This window comes from Dermacentor albipictus, chromosome 10, assembly GCF_038994185.2.
Source record: "Dermacentor albipictus isolate Rhodes 1998 colony chromosome 10, USDA_Dalb.pri_finalv2, whole genome shotgun sequence".
Classification (NCBI taxonomy): Eukaryota; Metazoa; Arthropoda; class Arachnida; order Ixodida; family Ixodidae; genus Dermacentor; species Dermacentor albipictus.
The window spans coordinates 26,180,988-26,198,190 of record NC_091830.1 but is presented as its reverse complement, the minus strand read 5'-3'; the positions used below and the strand labels follow the sequence as shown (position 1 = coordinate 26,198,190).

Sequence of the window (17,203 nt, the reverse complement as noted above, 5' to 3'; positions counted from 1 at the left end):
ACTCGACACCACTACCCTCATTCTCTAACACCAATTTTCGCAGACCCACACTTTTCAGTACTCTCTTTCTTCCACAAACAATAGCTGTCGTGAATACACTGACTGAAGCATACCCTGAGCGTCCGCGAGCTGTATACAATTTGTGTAAATAATCTTGTCATTTCCTGTACTTATTACAGTTGTATTGTAATCAAGTTAGTTTTTCTTAATCTTCTACCTTATGACCAAGCAATTTGCGTGAAAAACGTGTTACACACTTGTTTTATGTTCTTCCATTGTGTATATAATCTTTTGTATATTGCTCAGCCTGCTTGGACTTCTTGTCCGCAGTATTGTTTAAATAAAGTAAATAAATAATAAATTAGTGTGACCTGACCCCGACGGGCTGAAGGGGTTATAAGCCAGAGAAACATCGAGAAGAGAGATGTTCGTGCCGTGGGCCGCAGCGTCCGATTTGGTGCCGGCCGTAATGACGACTTTTTAACAATATTTTGCTCTGTTCTGTTCCTGTACATAATGTAAATAAACCTTCATTTCTCTAAGACCCCTTCAACGTCGGCCAACTCCCTACTACGTATACTTTCTGCTCCTACTAAATACTACGTAGACTTTCTCTGATGCTGATCGGAATCGCAAGACACTCTCAGATAAACAAAAAATTCAGTTTTTCTCTTTTTCCTTGGAAACGCCAAAGCGCTTGAACCTCGTAGGCGCAGAGAATTGTACGCCGTTTATTTACCGGCGATAGCAGAACAATCTTCAAATATCTGCTATGCAAACAGGAAATTCAAACAAATACAAATGCAGAATCTGCAAAACATCACGTCGGCGTGGTTGAACCAAAGCAAATAAAACGTTGAACAATAAAACATCGCATAAGCACGCGCACGAGCACTACGGCGTCGCACGTACTACTGTCACCGTCACACACTGTTGTCCCAGCGTGCGGGAGTGTCAAGGGCGGCCGGGGGCCCTGCGCTGTCAGTCCTCAACACTGCCACGACCAGCGAGAGCGCGAAAGTCAGAAAATAAATGTGACACCGCGAGCACTTGACTCGCTGGTTCGTTGTTGACACGGTGGTCGGTGCACACGGAACCACGTGACACACAACGTCCACTGTCGAAACCATGCTGCCCACTGCAGTTGAGACCCGTAGAGACGGGTTATTGCGGGTGGCCTCGAATGCTGTTGTCAGTGATTAAAGTCAAACAAAAAGCGCGGCATGTTTACAAATGCTGTGGCACGCATCACTAATCAACGATTAAATCACGCTGTGCGGTTGACCAGTCTTAGTAATAACAAAAACAAACTATTATTGCTGCATTGGGCGTCACCAAGATGGTGCTACGGAGCAGCTAGAAATCTAGGCGAACATGCCAACTTCTTGGACTAACAATTACTTGCGATCTTGCCAGCACATTTGTCAGAAAATACGTTTTGACTAGCAAAAGGCATAACACCTCCGAGGCGCAGCGAGATCATCTCAGTATTCATGATAACATTATAAGGAAGGACACAGGGAAATCACGGTTCTTACACGATCAAAAAGTCATGCGACGGTCTCGAATCAGTTTCTAACGACTACGGCACACGATAACGAGTTTTAAAAAGTTGAGCAAAGGGGATACCACACGGCACATAAGAAGTCGTTATCACTGTGACATCGACATAAGCCGCGCCCGATCGGCTAGTGCAGCGACGGCAGCCGTGTCGATGTCTTGCAGCTTGGCGATGAGGTCCTGAACGACAATCTGCTCTCGCTTCATTCGCTGGGCCACCGACTTGGGCATGGCCGGAATCATGCCAGCTACGACACCAGTGATGAAGAACACCACATGCTGCGAGAAAGCAAATAACAAGAAGGAGGCAGCATGTTTGGGGACGCGGAGAAAACAAAACCCACCGGGCGTTTTCAGCATTAAAATAAATTATGGGGTTTGACGTGCCAAAACCACCTTCTGATTATGAGGCACGCCGTAGTGGGGGACTCCGGAAATTTCAACCACCTGGGGTTCTTTAACGTGCACCTAAATCTAAGTACACGGGTGTTTTCGCATTTCGCCCCCATCGAAATGCGGCCGCCGCGGCCGTGATTCGATCCCGCGACCTCGTGCTCAGCAGCCCAACACCATAGCCACTGAGCATTCACGGCGGGTGTTTTCAGCATTAACACAGTCGCCTAAAATGCAGTGATTGCGATTACCTTGCCGTAAGAGAGAGGCCTCTCCTGGTGGCTGCTAGCTAGCCCTGTAGTTTGTCAATATAGTTAATGTGCTTCCCTTGAGTGCGCGTGTCCTTTACTTTCAGGCCCATTATGTTACACTGTGAGATTGACGGCTATATGCCGAAGGCACAATGCGCTTAATAGTACGGTTCAAATGTTCGCTATATCTCCTCCTCAATTAGGTTGCAGGTTTGTTTCTTTCTTGAGGGTAGTTCGCAGTCAGACAAAATTTGTTGTATATGTTGCTTTTATAAATCAAATAAATTCCTTAATTAGATTAGCGGGCTTACGGCTAATCACAAGTCTGACTACATATCGATGTCACTACTTCGCACTCGGGTAAAGACTTTTCTTTGGCCATCCTAGACGTGTTGTACGCAGAGGCAACTTGTCGCGAATGCGCGCTTTTGTAAGCGCCTCAATTCATCCTACACGTTATAAGATTTCCAGCACTCAAATTAAAGGTATCGTTTTCGCTGCTTCGCAAGTCAAAACCCTTACTGTATGTTTATCGTTACATTTCTCGTAGTTTTCTCAGCCACCTCTGGTAACGAGTCTCACTAAGCATTATCGCGTCTTGAAGCTTAGCTGTATCGGAGTAACCGCTTCGCACTTTGGCCCAAACTGTTCTCTCAGGACGTCCTATAGAGGTGTGGCACAGTCGTAGACGGAATGAGTGAGCGAATGTCACCTCGAAGACGATGACGAAGCATAGCTGGGCGGTGGTGATGACCCAGAAGGTGCCGGACAACTGGTACTCGTTGTCAGTGCCAGCTGGCTCACGAAACCCCACGTACCTGCACAACAAAGGATTTCGCACCGACACCCAAACTGTCAAGCAGTGACATCGATAGCTTGTGAAACTCCGAATACCATCCCCTGTAAACCTTCATCTTAATACGACTTGATTCCGTATTTCGCCCCAGTGCCATTCAGAGCTTCTGACTCGTAAACAAAAATCTGCGTAGTAGGCAAACTCTAAGCATGCTATCAATTAGCTATATGATGGCTAGGACGGTTATGGAACGTGGATTGATAGTGTATGTGGGTGCTTAGATTCCTGCTTCTACGCAATGTGATTACACTGCGCAGGCTTTGGAAATCACGGGCGCACCAAAAGACGCATATATCGAGCAAACGTTAGGCAGCTAGGCGCTCATTGTAAACACAGTGGTGTGTTGGGTTCCAACGAGTGAGGCCTGTATCAGCCTCCGCTGCTCAGCATCACTGCTACGTAACCGATAGACGCTGCATACATATATATGTCCAGCAATATCAGTAACTGCTGAGTGATTTGAGGCAGTGAAACCGCCTGTCGGCAATAAAACAATACTGCTGTATCTTATGACCACCCTGCGCAGGTAGTTTGTTCGCCCGACGTATTCGTCTCTTAGTGCGCACCTATCTTTAGGCGATAACATTCTGCGTATGCGATACCGGATATGGCTTTAAAGCTCCAGGTACGACTATCGCAGGTAACCGCGGTTCCCCGTTGCACCCGAATCATTCGGAACAGTCAACGCCCGCATCTGCTTTTTTCGCTGTACGCTCTAATAAACGCTGCTATCCCGTATATTTGAACATAAACGAGTATTTGACAGCACCAAATACTGATTTTCTAACTCATACACAAATATTAATACCAAAGACCATTGTGTTTGCACTCGAAATCACATTCGCACAAGCCCATTGGTGACATTGATAATACCGTATTCTGTATCGAATCACGGTCGCTTAAATACCAAGCATGTAGACGGCTCAAATCAATCAATGTTGTGCACACCGCATACATTCCATATCGGTGCATCAAACTCAATGTACACACCACCCAGCATGTAGGGTATTCAAATAAACTGTTGATGTGGTCCGTGGTGCGCGCGCCTAATTGCACCATATCTATGCAGCGCCGCCTTAATATAGACTATGTGACTACATATAGGCACACGGGCACCAGCGATTACTCTGGAACCTTCAATAACTCATGCACAAACGCCGATGCGCTTGACCCACAGTTCACTCTTTCGACTATCGCCAACTGTGCTCGCCGCTATCGTTGTGCCCGGGTGTTGCTTGTCTCGCTGGGCACAAGTTCGCCCAATTAAGATATGAATCTTGTAACTGCCAGTTCTGACATTGTTTCGTTCACCACCGTCGCTACAACGTGACAATATAGAAAACACGTAGCCTGCCAAACAAGCACTTTCGACTGTCTTTCATTCACCACCGTCACTACAACGTGACAATATAGAAAACACGTAGCCTGCCAAACTCGCACTTTCGACTGTCTTTCATTCACCACCGTCACTACAACGTGACAATATAGACAACACGTAGCCTGCCAAACTCGCAGTTTCAACTGTGTTTCATTCACCACCGTCACTACAACGTGACAATATAGACAACACGCAGCCTGCCAAACTCGCAGTTTCGACTGTCTTTCTTTCACCACCGTCACTACAACGTGACAATATAGACAACACGTAGGCTGCCGAACTCGCAGTTTCGACTGTCTTTCATTCACCACCGTCACCACAACGTGACAATATAGACAACACGTGGCCTGCCAAACTCGCAGTTTCGACTGTCTTTCATTCACCACCGTCACTACAACGTGACAATATAGACAACACGTAGCCTGCCACTGTCTTTCATTCACCACCGTCAGTACAACGTGACAATATAGACCACACGTAGCCTGCCAAACTCGCAGTTTCGACTGTATTTCATTTACCACCGTCACTAAAACGTGACAATGTTGACAATACGTAGACCGTCAAAAACGGTTACGACTAGGGAAAAGTGTCGCACCTGCACTCCCGCACGAGTTCGCCGTGGAGCGTGCTTTTGTTTGGCCGGTGGACGTCGTCGTAGTCGCTGGTGTCGAACGTGGCCAGCGTGAAGTTGACGTAGCCACTCAGGCTGAGACCCTTGCTGTGACGCACCTGGTACACGAGTCGCGGGATGAACTCGCTCGTGAAGGCGATGAGGAACGCCTGCTTTGCGTTAAGCGGGTTGGGCGTACGAAAACAGATCGTTTCAGGGAGATTAGTGCACTTGCGAAATGCAGCAACATAAATGCAACGAGCTGCAGTTGCAGCAAAACAGTTTAACGTATAGACGTAGAGCGTAATATAGATATGGACCTTAATTCAATTCCTTGCGATGCAGTTAGCTACTCTAAAGGACGACCGCCTATTTCTACGCACCATGAATTACATAGCCTGTTTAGCTGTACTTCTGGCAAAGTTTTCAGATAAAGAAGGCAACTCCACCAGTTTACCATTGCGTTCTTAGTTATCTATTCCTAATAGCTCGCGATGTATATCTTTATAAACTTGCATTGCCGGCTATAGTTGCTCTTTCGCAGGTAATGCGAGATATTATTTTCCAGGAATGCATTTTCCAATAGACCACTTGGCGCAAATTAATAGAATGCCTTGAAACAGTTGCTAATGACAGTGTTTTACCAACTAAGAACCGTCCAGTGAGCAGAAATCCTTATTCTAGTCCTTTTCACCAATATTGTGGAACTAGGACCTAACTTAATCACCGTTATGCCGTAGTCAATATATAGAAACCTCTTCATTGTAACTTTGTATTTCTGTCGCAGTTGTTGCCACTCATGATTTCCTTTTAAAGCAATGCTCTTGACGTCGCCCATGTAAAACGCACGGAAAATGTCTTTCCGCCACATACACAAGGCGACTCCGCCAGTTTATTATTGCGTTCCTAATCCAGTTTCTTGTTCATCTCCTCATGGTGTCCAGCGGTCGCTAGTGATGTGAAGCGCCAGACTTCTTCCTCTTAATTATGAACAAGATTATTAGCTATGCCGCATGACTCCGAAAACTATGCTGCTGTTTTTTTTTCTTTTTTTGTCGCCTACCGATGAACCTGTAATGTTCCATTGCATCGCTTGCTGTGCGGTCCATATCTTTCCCGCAATAAGTGCGTAAGCTGTAGCACCGACCTTTTTCCGGCGCTAGCTTGCGTCGTAGTAGAGCTCGCGGGGCTGACAAACAAATTTCTACCGTTTTTAGCATGAGTATGAATACAACGTCAAATGCGCTTTACGCTAGTAATGAACATATGAAAGTGATGAAGACAAATCCCGAAACAGCATAGAGCTCATGGTTTTCACAGGTAAATAATAAAGGCAGAAATAACTTAGGATCTTATTTAGAAGCAATAATGTGCACATAATGTTCTGCGACTTCCTCTCGATCCTGCAGGATAGGTATTGTGTAAGTGGCCACCTAGTCGACTGTCCTTTCCGGCTGCCAATGATTGGATGATTGGCTGGAGCTAAACCAGCTAGAAAGAAACCAACTGTGGACGCCTTTCTCTTTTTCTTTTTTTTTTGTCTTTCTAGCAGGTATCCAGCCCAACGAATCAGCACTTCAGCAGCAGCCGAAGCGTACATGTCGACTAAGTGGACCAAGCTCAACAGAACACCCTTCTTAGCAACTGGTTTTGCCGAAAAACATTTCCTCAAACACAATACCGTATATTTAATGCGTTACCAGATATGGTATAGTTAGTGGCCATATAATTTGCGCTATATAAACTCAAGGTGGAGGTTTCGATCCGGGCCGCTGAAGCTGCATTTCCACGGGGAAGATTTGCAAAAAATGTTGTGTACCTAAAATTTAGGTGCGCGTTAACGTACTCCAGGTGGTCACAATTATTCAGGAATGTCCCTGTGCAGCGTGCCACGTACTCTGACCGTAGTTCGGGCACGTAAAACACGAGCACGTTTTCTCTCTCTCTCTCTCTCTGTCTCTTTCTCTTTCTCTGTCTCTCTCTCTCTCTTTCTCGTTTTTTGCAGTGTGTCACTTTAACAAGAGTACACTGACGGCGGCCCACGTAAATGGCGCCGACGCGAAAAAAAAGCAGGTTGGTGCTGGACGCTGCGTGGTGGGTAGGCCAGTCTCGACACCATCGCACGATTTCTGTCCTCGCCAGTGTTCTAATGCGGATTCGACATAGGTCAAAATTCCGGAAGTTTAATCAAACGCGTCCGTGGACTGGTCCAATAGCGCTATTGTAGTAATATTGCTTAGGTGTGACGCAAGTGTTTTCTTTCTTTTTTCAGGAACTCACATTGCAAATGACGGCACAGCGGGCAAGGAGCCTCAGAATGGCTTGCCACGCACCTACGAGGAACGGGGAACAAACGCAAGAGGTTAGCGTGCGAAATGTAAGCGCCACATATAAACGGATCAGACGCTGTACAGCAGCGCAAGTTTAAGCGGTTGTAAGAATACGCGTGGCGAAAGAAACAGCGCAAGCACGGTACGACAAGCAAAAGACAGGTCACAGCACTACTGTTTTTGTGTTCTCCTGTATTCACCCTGTTTCTTCACCATTTTAAGCGCTTAAAGAATATGTATACCTCAGGAAACAGTCCAAGTGTGTTGAATATAAACATCCTTAACATTACGTAAGTATAACTGCTATTGCAAAGCACTCCAACCAGTGACAGATTCTTTACTTGTAACAGGTCACCTTTACTTGCGCCAACTATTTTAATGCAACTTGCGCACAAACAAAAACTCGATACAAAAGATATTATAATACGCAGATCTCTAATAGCAAGCATAGCAGAAAAGAAGCGCGCAACAGAAAGTTAGCACAAACGCAAAAAGAAAGAAACATACATGCGAGTGTGTTTTCTTTGTTTTGTGTAATACTGCGTTGGCCTTTTTTTTCTTTTGCATGACCGCTCTCTGTCAAATTGCTCAACCTTGTCTCTTAGTGAACAACGTTGACTGACATGAATGAAAACGCAAGAACAGAGGAAGTGTGCAAGGATTAAGCTTGTCTTTGGGCTCAGGGCGACAGTACTCTAGTCAAATGTCCATTGCTTCTTTTTTTTTTGCTTACGATAGCAGGTTACGCTTAATGTTCACGCAGGCTCTTGTTGCCTCTTTTCAGAAGCCTGTTGTATGTCCTGCGTGCCTCCAAGATCCGTAATCATGGAAAATTTCAGTCGTGATCGGTGACGGATGAGGGAGAACCCCGCGCAGGCTATCCTGTTCTATTGTATTACCTGCACCAATACTTGTGCGGGTGAAGTTTCCGCAACGTAGACGAAATTTCCGTACCGATGTTTGGCGCCCTCTCGGCGACTGGCCGACGTAACCGCTTGCTGTACCGGTACGCGTCGAGCCTGATCTCGCAGACATTGTTGATGAGTGCGAACAGGGGCGCCAGGGGAAACGCGGCGACGAACAGCGTGACGAAGCCGAACTGGATCGCTGCGACGACAGAACGAAGTGTTCGTTATAAAGAGATGCTTTAAAAAAAATTAAATTATGGGGTTTTACGTGCCAAAACCACTTTTTGATTATGAGGCACGCCGTAATGGGGGACTCCGGAAATTTCGACCGCCTGGGGTTCTTTAACGTGCACCTAAATCTAAGTACACGGGTGTTTTCGCATTTCGCCCCCATCGAAATGCGGCCGCCGTGGCCGGGATTCGATCCCGCGACCTCGTGCTCAGCAGCCTAACACCATAGCCACTGAGCAACCACGGCAGGTGAAGAGATGCTTGAAAGGCAGGGTTTGAGTATGGGCTAGTTGGTGTTCCATTGCAAACGTCACTTACAGTGCATATATAGGCAGGGACCAAAACAACGACGAAGACAAGCGCTGTACTTCGCCGTTCTTTTGGTCCCTGTCTATATATGCGCTGTAACTGATGTTTGCTCGAAAGGCCCCCGCCGAAGGTCTGACCTATGTGACGAAAAGTTTGGGAGCATGTAGGAAAGCTAGACGCTCGGTTATGTTACCTATGTTATGTTATAAGCTGCTATATGTGTAGGACGACTTTTTCTAGCGTGTACTTTTGCAGCTTTGCACGCTCAAGTTTTTCGCTTGCACAGTTACGAGTACGGTGTGATTTGTTCGCCGTGAAATCGGTGTTCATGCTTAGATGCCTACGTCTAAACCACCACGGTGGTTCATTCATGGCAGTGGCGTTCTGTTCTGCTGCTGATTGCAGAGCACGGGGTCGCAGGTTCGAATCCCGTATTGGCGGCCCCATTTTGATTGTATAGTGCGAAATGCAAATACAGTTGGTGGGTTTATAAGCAGGCACACGTTAAAGGCCTCGAGCCGGCTGAAATGAGTCCCTTGACCCTTAATTCGGCGTATCTCGCGGCATCGTTTGTGGTTGCTGACCGTTAATACCGCGACAATTGCCTATTTTTGATAATAAGATGCTTTTATACAAGAAATTGTGCCGATTTAGCGCATCACCTCTCGTGCCACGTCGAACGCAAGCATGTCACGGTCCCCTTATTAGTGCGCACTAATCACTCACGTCAAGTATCTTGGGTGATCAGTGCTCAAATACGTCCGTAGGCAAATTACGTAGTTCATATTATGAGAAGCCAACATATGACTAATATGACCAATATAATATACTAAAATATATAGTAAATATGAGTACTAAACTAAAACTAAAATATGACATAAAAATCTGGCCCCTCGGTTAACCCCCTTTCTTCTCGTTTATTGCGTAGTTCATGTATTACCACTACACTGCCCTCTCAATCGTTCTTTAGGATGTCAAAACGAAGTCGGCACAGTCGCACCGTACTCACTCATTTGCAGGTACTCGTCGAAAGGTGCGAGCTTCGGGCACTCCTCGAGGTTGAAGTCTTCCTCCCAACGCGCGAGCTTGGATTTCTGCTCAGCGGCTTCCTTGCCGAGTCGCCTTCGACGCTGCCGCCACCACGCCTTCACGATGCTGGGTCAGACGCAGGGTTTTGAAAGTTTGCACCGAGTCACAAGCGTTGCTCAAAGCTCGTACGCGTGTGGGACGGGGGGAAGTTATTGCCATTGAGTGTCCAGGACTTCTCGATCTCCTTACACCGGGTGGTTTTCCAAGTAGAAAATTTGCCGATCGCTTGAAGCCGACAGCGCGATTCAAGTTCCCAAACACATTTTCTCGTTAGTTGCGCGTATACAACTTCCACAATAAATCGAATTGCGTGATTGTATTGCCAAGTGTCACTAATTTATTAATTAAGCTCTAACTCATTACGTGACAGTGAATATTGCGAAGTAATAATTACAGCCAGGGAGCCTGTTAAGGCATATCCGATTGGAAAGAATCACGATTCTCTATGCTTCCAGCCTGCGACGTGCTATGTGTTAATTGCGAACGTTAGCGATGCTCTGTGGCCGCTAGAAGGAAACATGTCACTCCGCTCAATCGGTGGTATATAGGCTCAGATGTGCGACACCTTGGATGTAGTAATTACGCGATTCCTTGCGATTCAAATGTATGACATTTACTGTTACAACAAATTAAATAACACATACATATTTCTCTCGTGTGAGGCACCATACCATTTTGGTCGTGCATGCAAGCCGTAAGAAGTGTCTATAGCACTTGTAACGTTCCCTGCTATGTCTATAACGAGAGTAAAGATGAGCCTTGCTCTATTTGACGGTCCTTTCCTCAATACTGTTAGTAGAGGTACCGCTAACAATTCCCTCTTTGGTGATAACCACATGGGGCGTATTTGAGGCGTATTTCACGCGCTGAGCAGCGTAAAAGCGCCTCCGCGCGGCGTGTCACCCACGCTGTATTCATGGGTCAGTCGTATCCCGTATGATTCCAAGGCAGAGGCAGCAACAATATAGAGCACACTTCGACCCTTTCGATACGAAAGTGAAGTCATCATGTTTTTCTTGGGGTAATAGGATGTTGTTGTGAAGAAGCCACGGAACGCCTGTATCAGAGACGTAAACTTTTTTGATTTGTATCCGAATTCTCTGCTCTTACTTTACACTGACAAAGCTTTAAGGCCAGGCATGCCAGTCCGATTCAGAAAACTTGGTAGTGATACTTAAACAAAATTCTATAGCATTTAAAAGCGAAGATGTCTGTTCCTTTGTTGCTGCTTTATTTTTCATAACGGAAACATATTAGGCAGAACATACGAATGACGAAAGGCGTAAGTGCTAGAACTTACGGCAACACGATGCTGTTCCCGGTCCTAATTGCTTGCTGGCCCAACATGATGGTGGCGAGCTGGACGAAGACTTCGTATAGGCAACCACCTTCGCACTGTGGCGTGGACCGGTAAGACGGGTATCGGTGAGACCACGAAATAATACGGAAATCATCAGGAATACGAATAACTAACGTATATATCTGTAAAGTAGCTTTTACAAGGCGCTGAACCAAGACAAACATAGCTTTGCGAGATTTGTTCCGTAAGTGTCAAACCATATATGATGGAACCACCATTCAGTGGCTTCCCTTCGGGACCTCTAAAAATACATATGAACAAGCATGGCAATATGACAAAGTTAAAAAATAAATTTACCGAGAAAGGCACGTTACTGAAGCGTGAAAAAAGGAACGTGGTAGCGATGCCGTTAAGGCGTACTTCAGTAAACAACCAGAGCACCACAGTACGCTACAAATCAACGTGTTTTTTTTTTTCATGTGGTGTTTGCGTTGGCCAGCCTACCATGACACCTGTACATGTCATCCTTAGTTTTTTGTCAGTATGATTTGAATCTGATATGTAAAACGTTCTTGCCGCAATTACCACGAAAAGGTCATTCTGAAATGTAAAAGGCAGCCTCGGCGAATGCAGAATTTCTCCTGGGCGGAGCTAGCGCCTGTTGCTAAGACACATGCGCTTGTTTCCACGGTACCTCCGAGAACAGTGACGTCATATTCCCGTTTATGTCACAATGCCACGCTGTACCATCCTATACGCACATAGGATGATTTCAGATGACTCGAGACAGTGGTAAGTGGAGATCGCAAGAAAAGGTGTTTGTTGACTGCGCCAGATTCAAACGTAATGGTGACAATAACCATGAGAATGTTAAGAAGGATGAAAATGGTGGCAGATATAGAAATCGTCATACTGACTTTGAGTGTTGTGGTTGTCCTTGTAGATTAGGGTGGCATCATTTTACATGAACTCACCACTTCACCATCTACATATTTATTTATTTATTTATTTATTTATTTATTTATTTATATCTATTACGGCCCAGTAGGAGGGATATTGCAGTTGCTTAATACGGTGGTGAACCAAAAATAAAAGGAATTATACAATGATTATTACAACATTACCAATTATAAATATTAGTACAACAGTTAAAGCACTGGAAAAAAGAAACTTTTTGGTCCGTACTAAAAGCAGAGAAACAGTGAAACACACTTACATAACGTTTACAGTAAGCGCAATCTAAGCAGTTACACAAACTAGTTTTCAAAAAAGAGCCCTTTCGAATTCGCTTATCGGCAGCGAAAGAAAGCAGCCAGGTAAGGAATTCCATAGCTCTATAGTGGAGGCGAAGAATGCGTTCTTGAAATATCTGTACGGGCATAAAAAGAGATAAGATTAAGCTCATGGAAGTTACGCGTCGAAGGGGCCTTCGCGAAAGATAAACAAGCTGTGTTCGAAGTATCATAGGACATGTTAATTATGCTGTGCAAACATTTTAATGATTCCACGTCACGAAGTACGGAAAGTATCACTAAGTTCAGCCAAGTGAGCGCATACATCGGTGAAAGATAGCGGTCATGCGGGTGAAAAATCAAGGGGCCAGCTTTTTTCTTCTTAACTGCTGCTAGTCTGATTATATAGTGATGGGATGTGATGTTGCGTATATAAAAAAAAACATTTTAACAAGATCCTATAGCCTCCTACCCCGTACAAGGTGTACCAAAGTAAGTTGGACGCTAAGCGACGTAAAGAAGTACTAACCTTATCGAGAGTGTAGTCTCCCCAATGGGCCTCGCGTCCCGGATCGCCTGAGAACCTGAAATGTTGAGCGCACAAAGAACAGTTTACAAAGATGGGGCGAAATTTTACGGTCGTGCGATGCAATGTGCATGTGCGCATTGTAGAGAAAATTCTTAAGAGCTACAAAATGCAGCAAGTTTCCGTGCAACATTAATAAGGGTAGCTAGCTGGAAAAACCAATACTCTCACGTTAATCATTTACGTAGCCTCATTCTTTAGGGTCGTGCTTAGAATCGAAAATTTAATATTGCCTGGGCAATTCCGGCATCAGCTCACTGCGTCCGTTCTTTATGTTACGTCGCCTATGACATCACCGTCCAATAGTTGTCATGTGGCAACCTCCTAGTCCTCATCTCCAACCTCGCCTTAGCGCTATGATTTATCGTGACCTGAGGCCATGTGCCCTTACGTTCTCGACAGGTACGCGAATCATTGTGATATTTCGAAGCTTTCTTGCTTGTTAACTTCTTCCACAACCAAGGAGCTTGACAAGAAGCTAAGAAGCGTGCAATAGCCGCTAAAGGATAAAAATTATATGCGCAGCTTAGGAAGGCAGCGGCGTAGATAAGAGAGCAAACGGGGTCGCCCACATTCTCATTGACATTCGGAGGAAGGAACTGAGCTGCGCAGGTGATCTAAGCAATACCGCGGGTAACCGATCGTCCGATGAAGTTCCAGAATGGTTACAGGGGAAGAGAAGCGCATTTCACGAACGCAGGTTGATGTAGGTGGTGCGATGAAATTCGCAAATATGCGGACAAAGGATTGTGTCACGTGGCTCGAGGCAGGGGTAGTTGGAGATAGCTTGGAGATTGGAAAATTGGAGATAGACTTCGCCCTGCAGTGGACGTAGTGTGATGAAGCTGGTGATGATAACAATGATGATTATGCTGAATTCGGGCGGGCGTTTTCTCCACACGCAAGCTCTGGAGCGATGGCTTCTGTGCGCGAATTTATAGGAATTCAGAAGAGGCACTATTCTAGCACACGAATTGAACGTGAAGTCATTCTTAAGATTATTAGGGGGTCCTCCAGTGCGAGCGGGCTGTAAATTAAGTTCAGAGCCACTGTAATCGGTGAGGTCCGCTGACGTCTGCTGCGAACCACTAAGGAGTATATATATGAACGAATTCAGAACCCTGCCTTCTTGCGTTGCTTGGTTATAAATTTAATTAATTTAATTATGGGGTTTTACGCGCCAAAACCACTTTCTGATTATGAGGCACGCCGTAGCGGGGGACTCCGGAAATTTCGACCACCTGGGGTTCTTTAACGTGCACCTAAATCTAAGTACACGGGTGTTTTCGCATTTCGCCCCCATCGAAATGCGGCCGCCGTGGCCGGGATTCGATCCCGCGACCTCGTGCTCAGCAGCCTAACACCATAGCCACTGAGCAACCACGGCAGGTGGTTATAAATCGGTTCTCTGGATTATGAAGCTCGGTCCAAATAGACTCAGTGGTTGCCAATAGGGCTAATTATAAGTTTGTAGTCGCAGATGTCATTTCTACGGGGTATTGCTGAATTACGATGAGACGGCGGTGTCGTCGTTCTCTGACCTTCCTTTGAAGAAGGCGATGTATATGAGGGACGAGTAGTTGTTGAGGAACGTGAAGAGGAACATCTTGAATGCGAAGCTGTACTCGTAATCTCGCTGTGTCCGAGGCCGTTCTGGAAAGTAAGAAGAAAGAAATGGCCTAAGAGAGTGGAAAAGAAAGGAGGCTGGTTAGTCTACAAAATCTACAAATGCCGCAACTTTTCTGCGAATGATTACCTTATACCAGTACTATATGAAAACTTCCTAAGGATAAAGACACCCTGCCCTGAGTATCAGGTATTTTAGGCATGTAGACATTGTATAACTGCCAGGTAATTATCATAGAGAAGCGATTTATAATGATGCAAAGTAGAAATAACGAAACAGCTTCTTGCGTCACCAGGAAGCGGCCGTCAATGCCTCAGAAACATGTGAGCTTTGGAAAGGCGTCTATATCAGCGTGCCTAACGCTAGACTTTGTTCACTGTTGAGTATCGTGTCATACGCAGCCGCTCAACACATAATCTGGCCGTTCCTAGTCTTATGAGCAATCCATCAAAGAAGCGTGCTAATTAAGTTCCGTGGCTACCTTTGCACGAACTTTCAACGTTGCCACTGTGCGCACACTAGCGGGGTCACTTTGAATAGCGACAACCAGCTCTGCAGACTCACCCAAATCTGTCAGGCGAGTGGCGACCCAGCCGTAAACCTGGAAAGGAAGAAGTGGTTCCTTGTAGGGTCTCATCAAAATTTTGTGTGCCAAAGAAGCAACTGCTCGCTGTTGTACGGTCACATAATTATGACTTAGGCTTTGCTCAGTGCCCTCGATGTTTGCACCCTGTGTACGTCTTTCTTTCATTTGTTGAAATAAATGGGCATTGTTTTGATGTACAATTAAAAAGTTGAAATATCCGATAGACACGCGGAACTCGAAGAAGATGACACGCGAGTGTCAACTCGCAATTGAACGTTTATTTAAGGCACTCTACCCCGGTTTACTGAGGTGCATGCGCAAAGCCAGCCAGAACGACTCCGCCGTTCTCTCGCAAAATATTTTTGCCCCACTTATTTTACGTCATTTCAATACCGCGTTGATTGTGGCACTTTAGCACTATAGGCACTGAAACTTTAATACACCTTGGTAGTGGTTACGGGTGACTCTTGCGCATGTGGCGTGCTGCTCAAACTGACGCAATGCGGAGATAAGTAAATGAATTACTAAACCGCACACGCTGGCAAGAGATAACAGATATTACCATAAATAACAAGGAATGCGTGGCATTAAAATCGCTAAAATATGTTATCTTTATTTGTTAATTTGATGCACAGCTCTCACTTTCCTGAAGCGGCAGATATGATAAAAAGAAACGCCAATAGTTTTTTTAGAGCCAACATGTGAATGTGAGATCTGCAATTTACATATGTCGTTGAATAAGAGCACTACTGGGCCCTTTAATAGCATTGAAATAATACCTCTTAGATATGTGACACGTATTACTTACCAACAACTAACACATTTACGTGAGCTAGCCCTTTCATCTGGCTCGTTTCGCAGACCTAGGCAAGTATGAGTTTACGTATGGGTTTAATATGTATCTTATGCACTAATTATGAATACCAAATGATTCTGCACTCTCCTACAGTTTTACTAAACCAACTGTACTACAGTTTTACTAAACCGGCAGTGCTTACACGCCGCGAACTGCTTCGCTTGCGATGGCACCAACTGAGAAAACTGCTGGGCTAACAGTGTGGTCAAGTAAAACTCTTGCTTGGGCTAGTTGGTTCATGCTTGAATTATTAAAGGCAAGGCGCAGAAGACCAGGACTCAAGAAGAAGAACACAAACGACAGGACCGGCGCCGGTCCTGTCGTCTGTGTTCTTGAGTCCTGGTCTTCTGCGCCTTGTCTTTACTAATTCAAGCGTGTTCAAAGGGGCTGGTTGGTTCACCTTTAGAATAAAAAAAGAACGGAAACAGCGCGACACGGCACGAGCGAGTAAAGAGCACGGGAGTGCGCATAAAGCGGCGCAGAAAGCCAACGGCGTCCACGGGCGAATCTCACTCTGGTCCGGCCAGAGACTCGCCAACGTGAATCAGAACGCCTTCGCACTTTCGGGGCGCATGCTATGCGCAACGCAACTCTGCCGCTCGCATTCCTGAAGTGAGTGCGTTGCAACTCAACTGCCATCCCCTTTCCCCATCCCCACTAGAGAGGCTTGGGAGGAGTACCTTCTAGGCTGCTCTACCTTGGAAGCTCAACGTTCCTTGGTGGCGCGCGCCCGGGCAGCGGCCATCTCCAATGGCGTCCCGGACTAGGGGCTGCCACTCAGGCGCACAGCGAGCAACTCTCTTATTAACTTCTTGAATAAAATGTTTCTACCACCACCATCAACCACTGGCTGCGCAAGACACTACGTAGCCGGACCAAAACGCTCGCACCTTTGGTGAAGTGATTCGGTAGCGGCACGTCGCTCGCCAACAGAGGAGGTCGCGGGCCAAGCAAATCTGCGACACCGTCACCGACGCGCGAATCGTGCGCCTTTCCCTAAAACGGACCGCAAGTTCACGAAGCAAACATGTTTGTTCCAATCGGGCTGTGCGGTTTACTCCTTCGTGTGTAACGATCTGTATATAATGCATTGTCTCCATT

At 45.9% G+C, this 17,203-nt stretch overlaps 1 protein-coding gene across 4 annotated transcripts in view; it reads right to left on the bottom strand.

Annotated features, from left to right (window-relative positions):
• Positions 1-697: 697 nt before the first annotated feature.
• LOC139050419 (anoctamin-4-like) overlaps positions 698-17,203 on the bottom strand; it is a 57,979-nt gene continuing 41,473 nt past the window's right edge. For all 4 annotated transcript variants that reach the window (XM_070526770.1, XM_070526772.1, XM_070526769.1 and 1 more), the window contains 10 exons: positions 15,225-15,261; positions 14,575-14,686; positions 12,977-13,031; positions 11,216-11,310; positions 9,836-9,981; positions 8,333-8,485; positions 7,329-7,381; positions 5,034-5,218; positions 2,917-3,022; positions 698-1,839 (listed from right to left, as the gene is read on the bottom strand). In XM_070526770.1, coding sequence (XP_070382871.1) covers positions 1,654-1,839; positions 2,917-3,022; positions 5,034-5,218; positions 7,329-7,381; positions 8,333-8,485; positions 9,836-9,981; positions 11,216-11,310; positions 12,977-13,031; positions 14,575-14,686; positions 15,225-15,261 — 1,128 coding nt within the window. In that variant the 3' untranslated portion in view covers positions 698-1,653. The remainder of the gene's footprint in view (positions 1,840-2,916; positions 3,023-5,033; positions 5,219-7,328; positions 7,382-8,332; positions 8,486-9,835; positions 9,982-11,215; positions 11,311-12,976; positions 13,032-14,574; positions 14,687-15,224; positions 15,262-17,203) is intronic.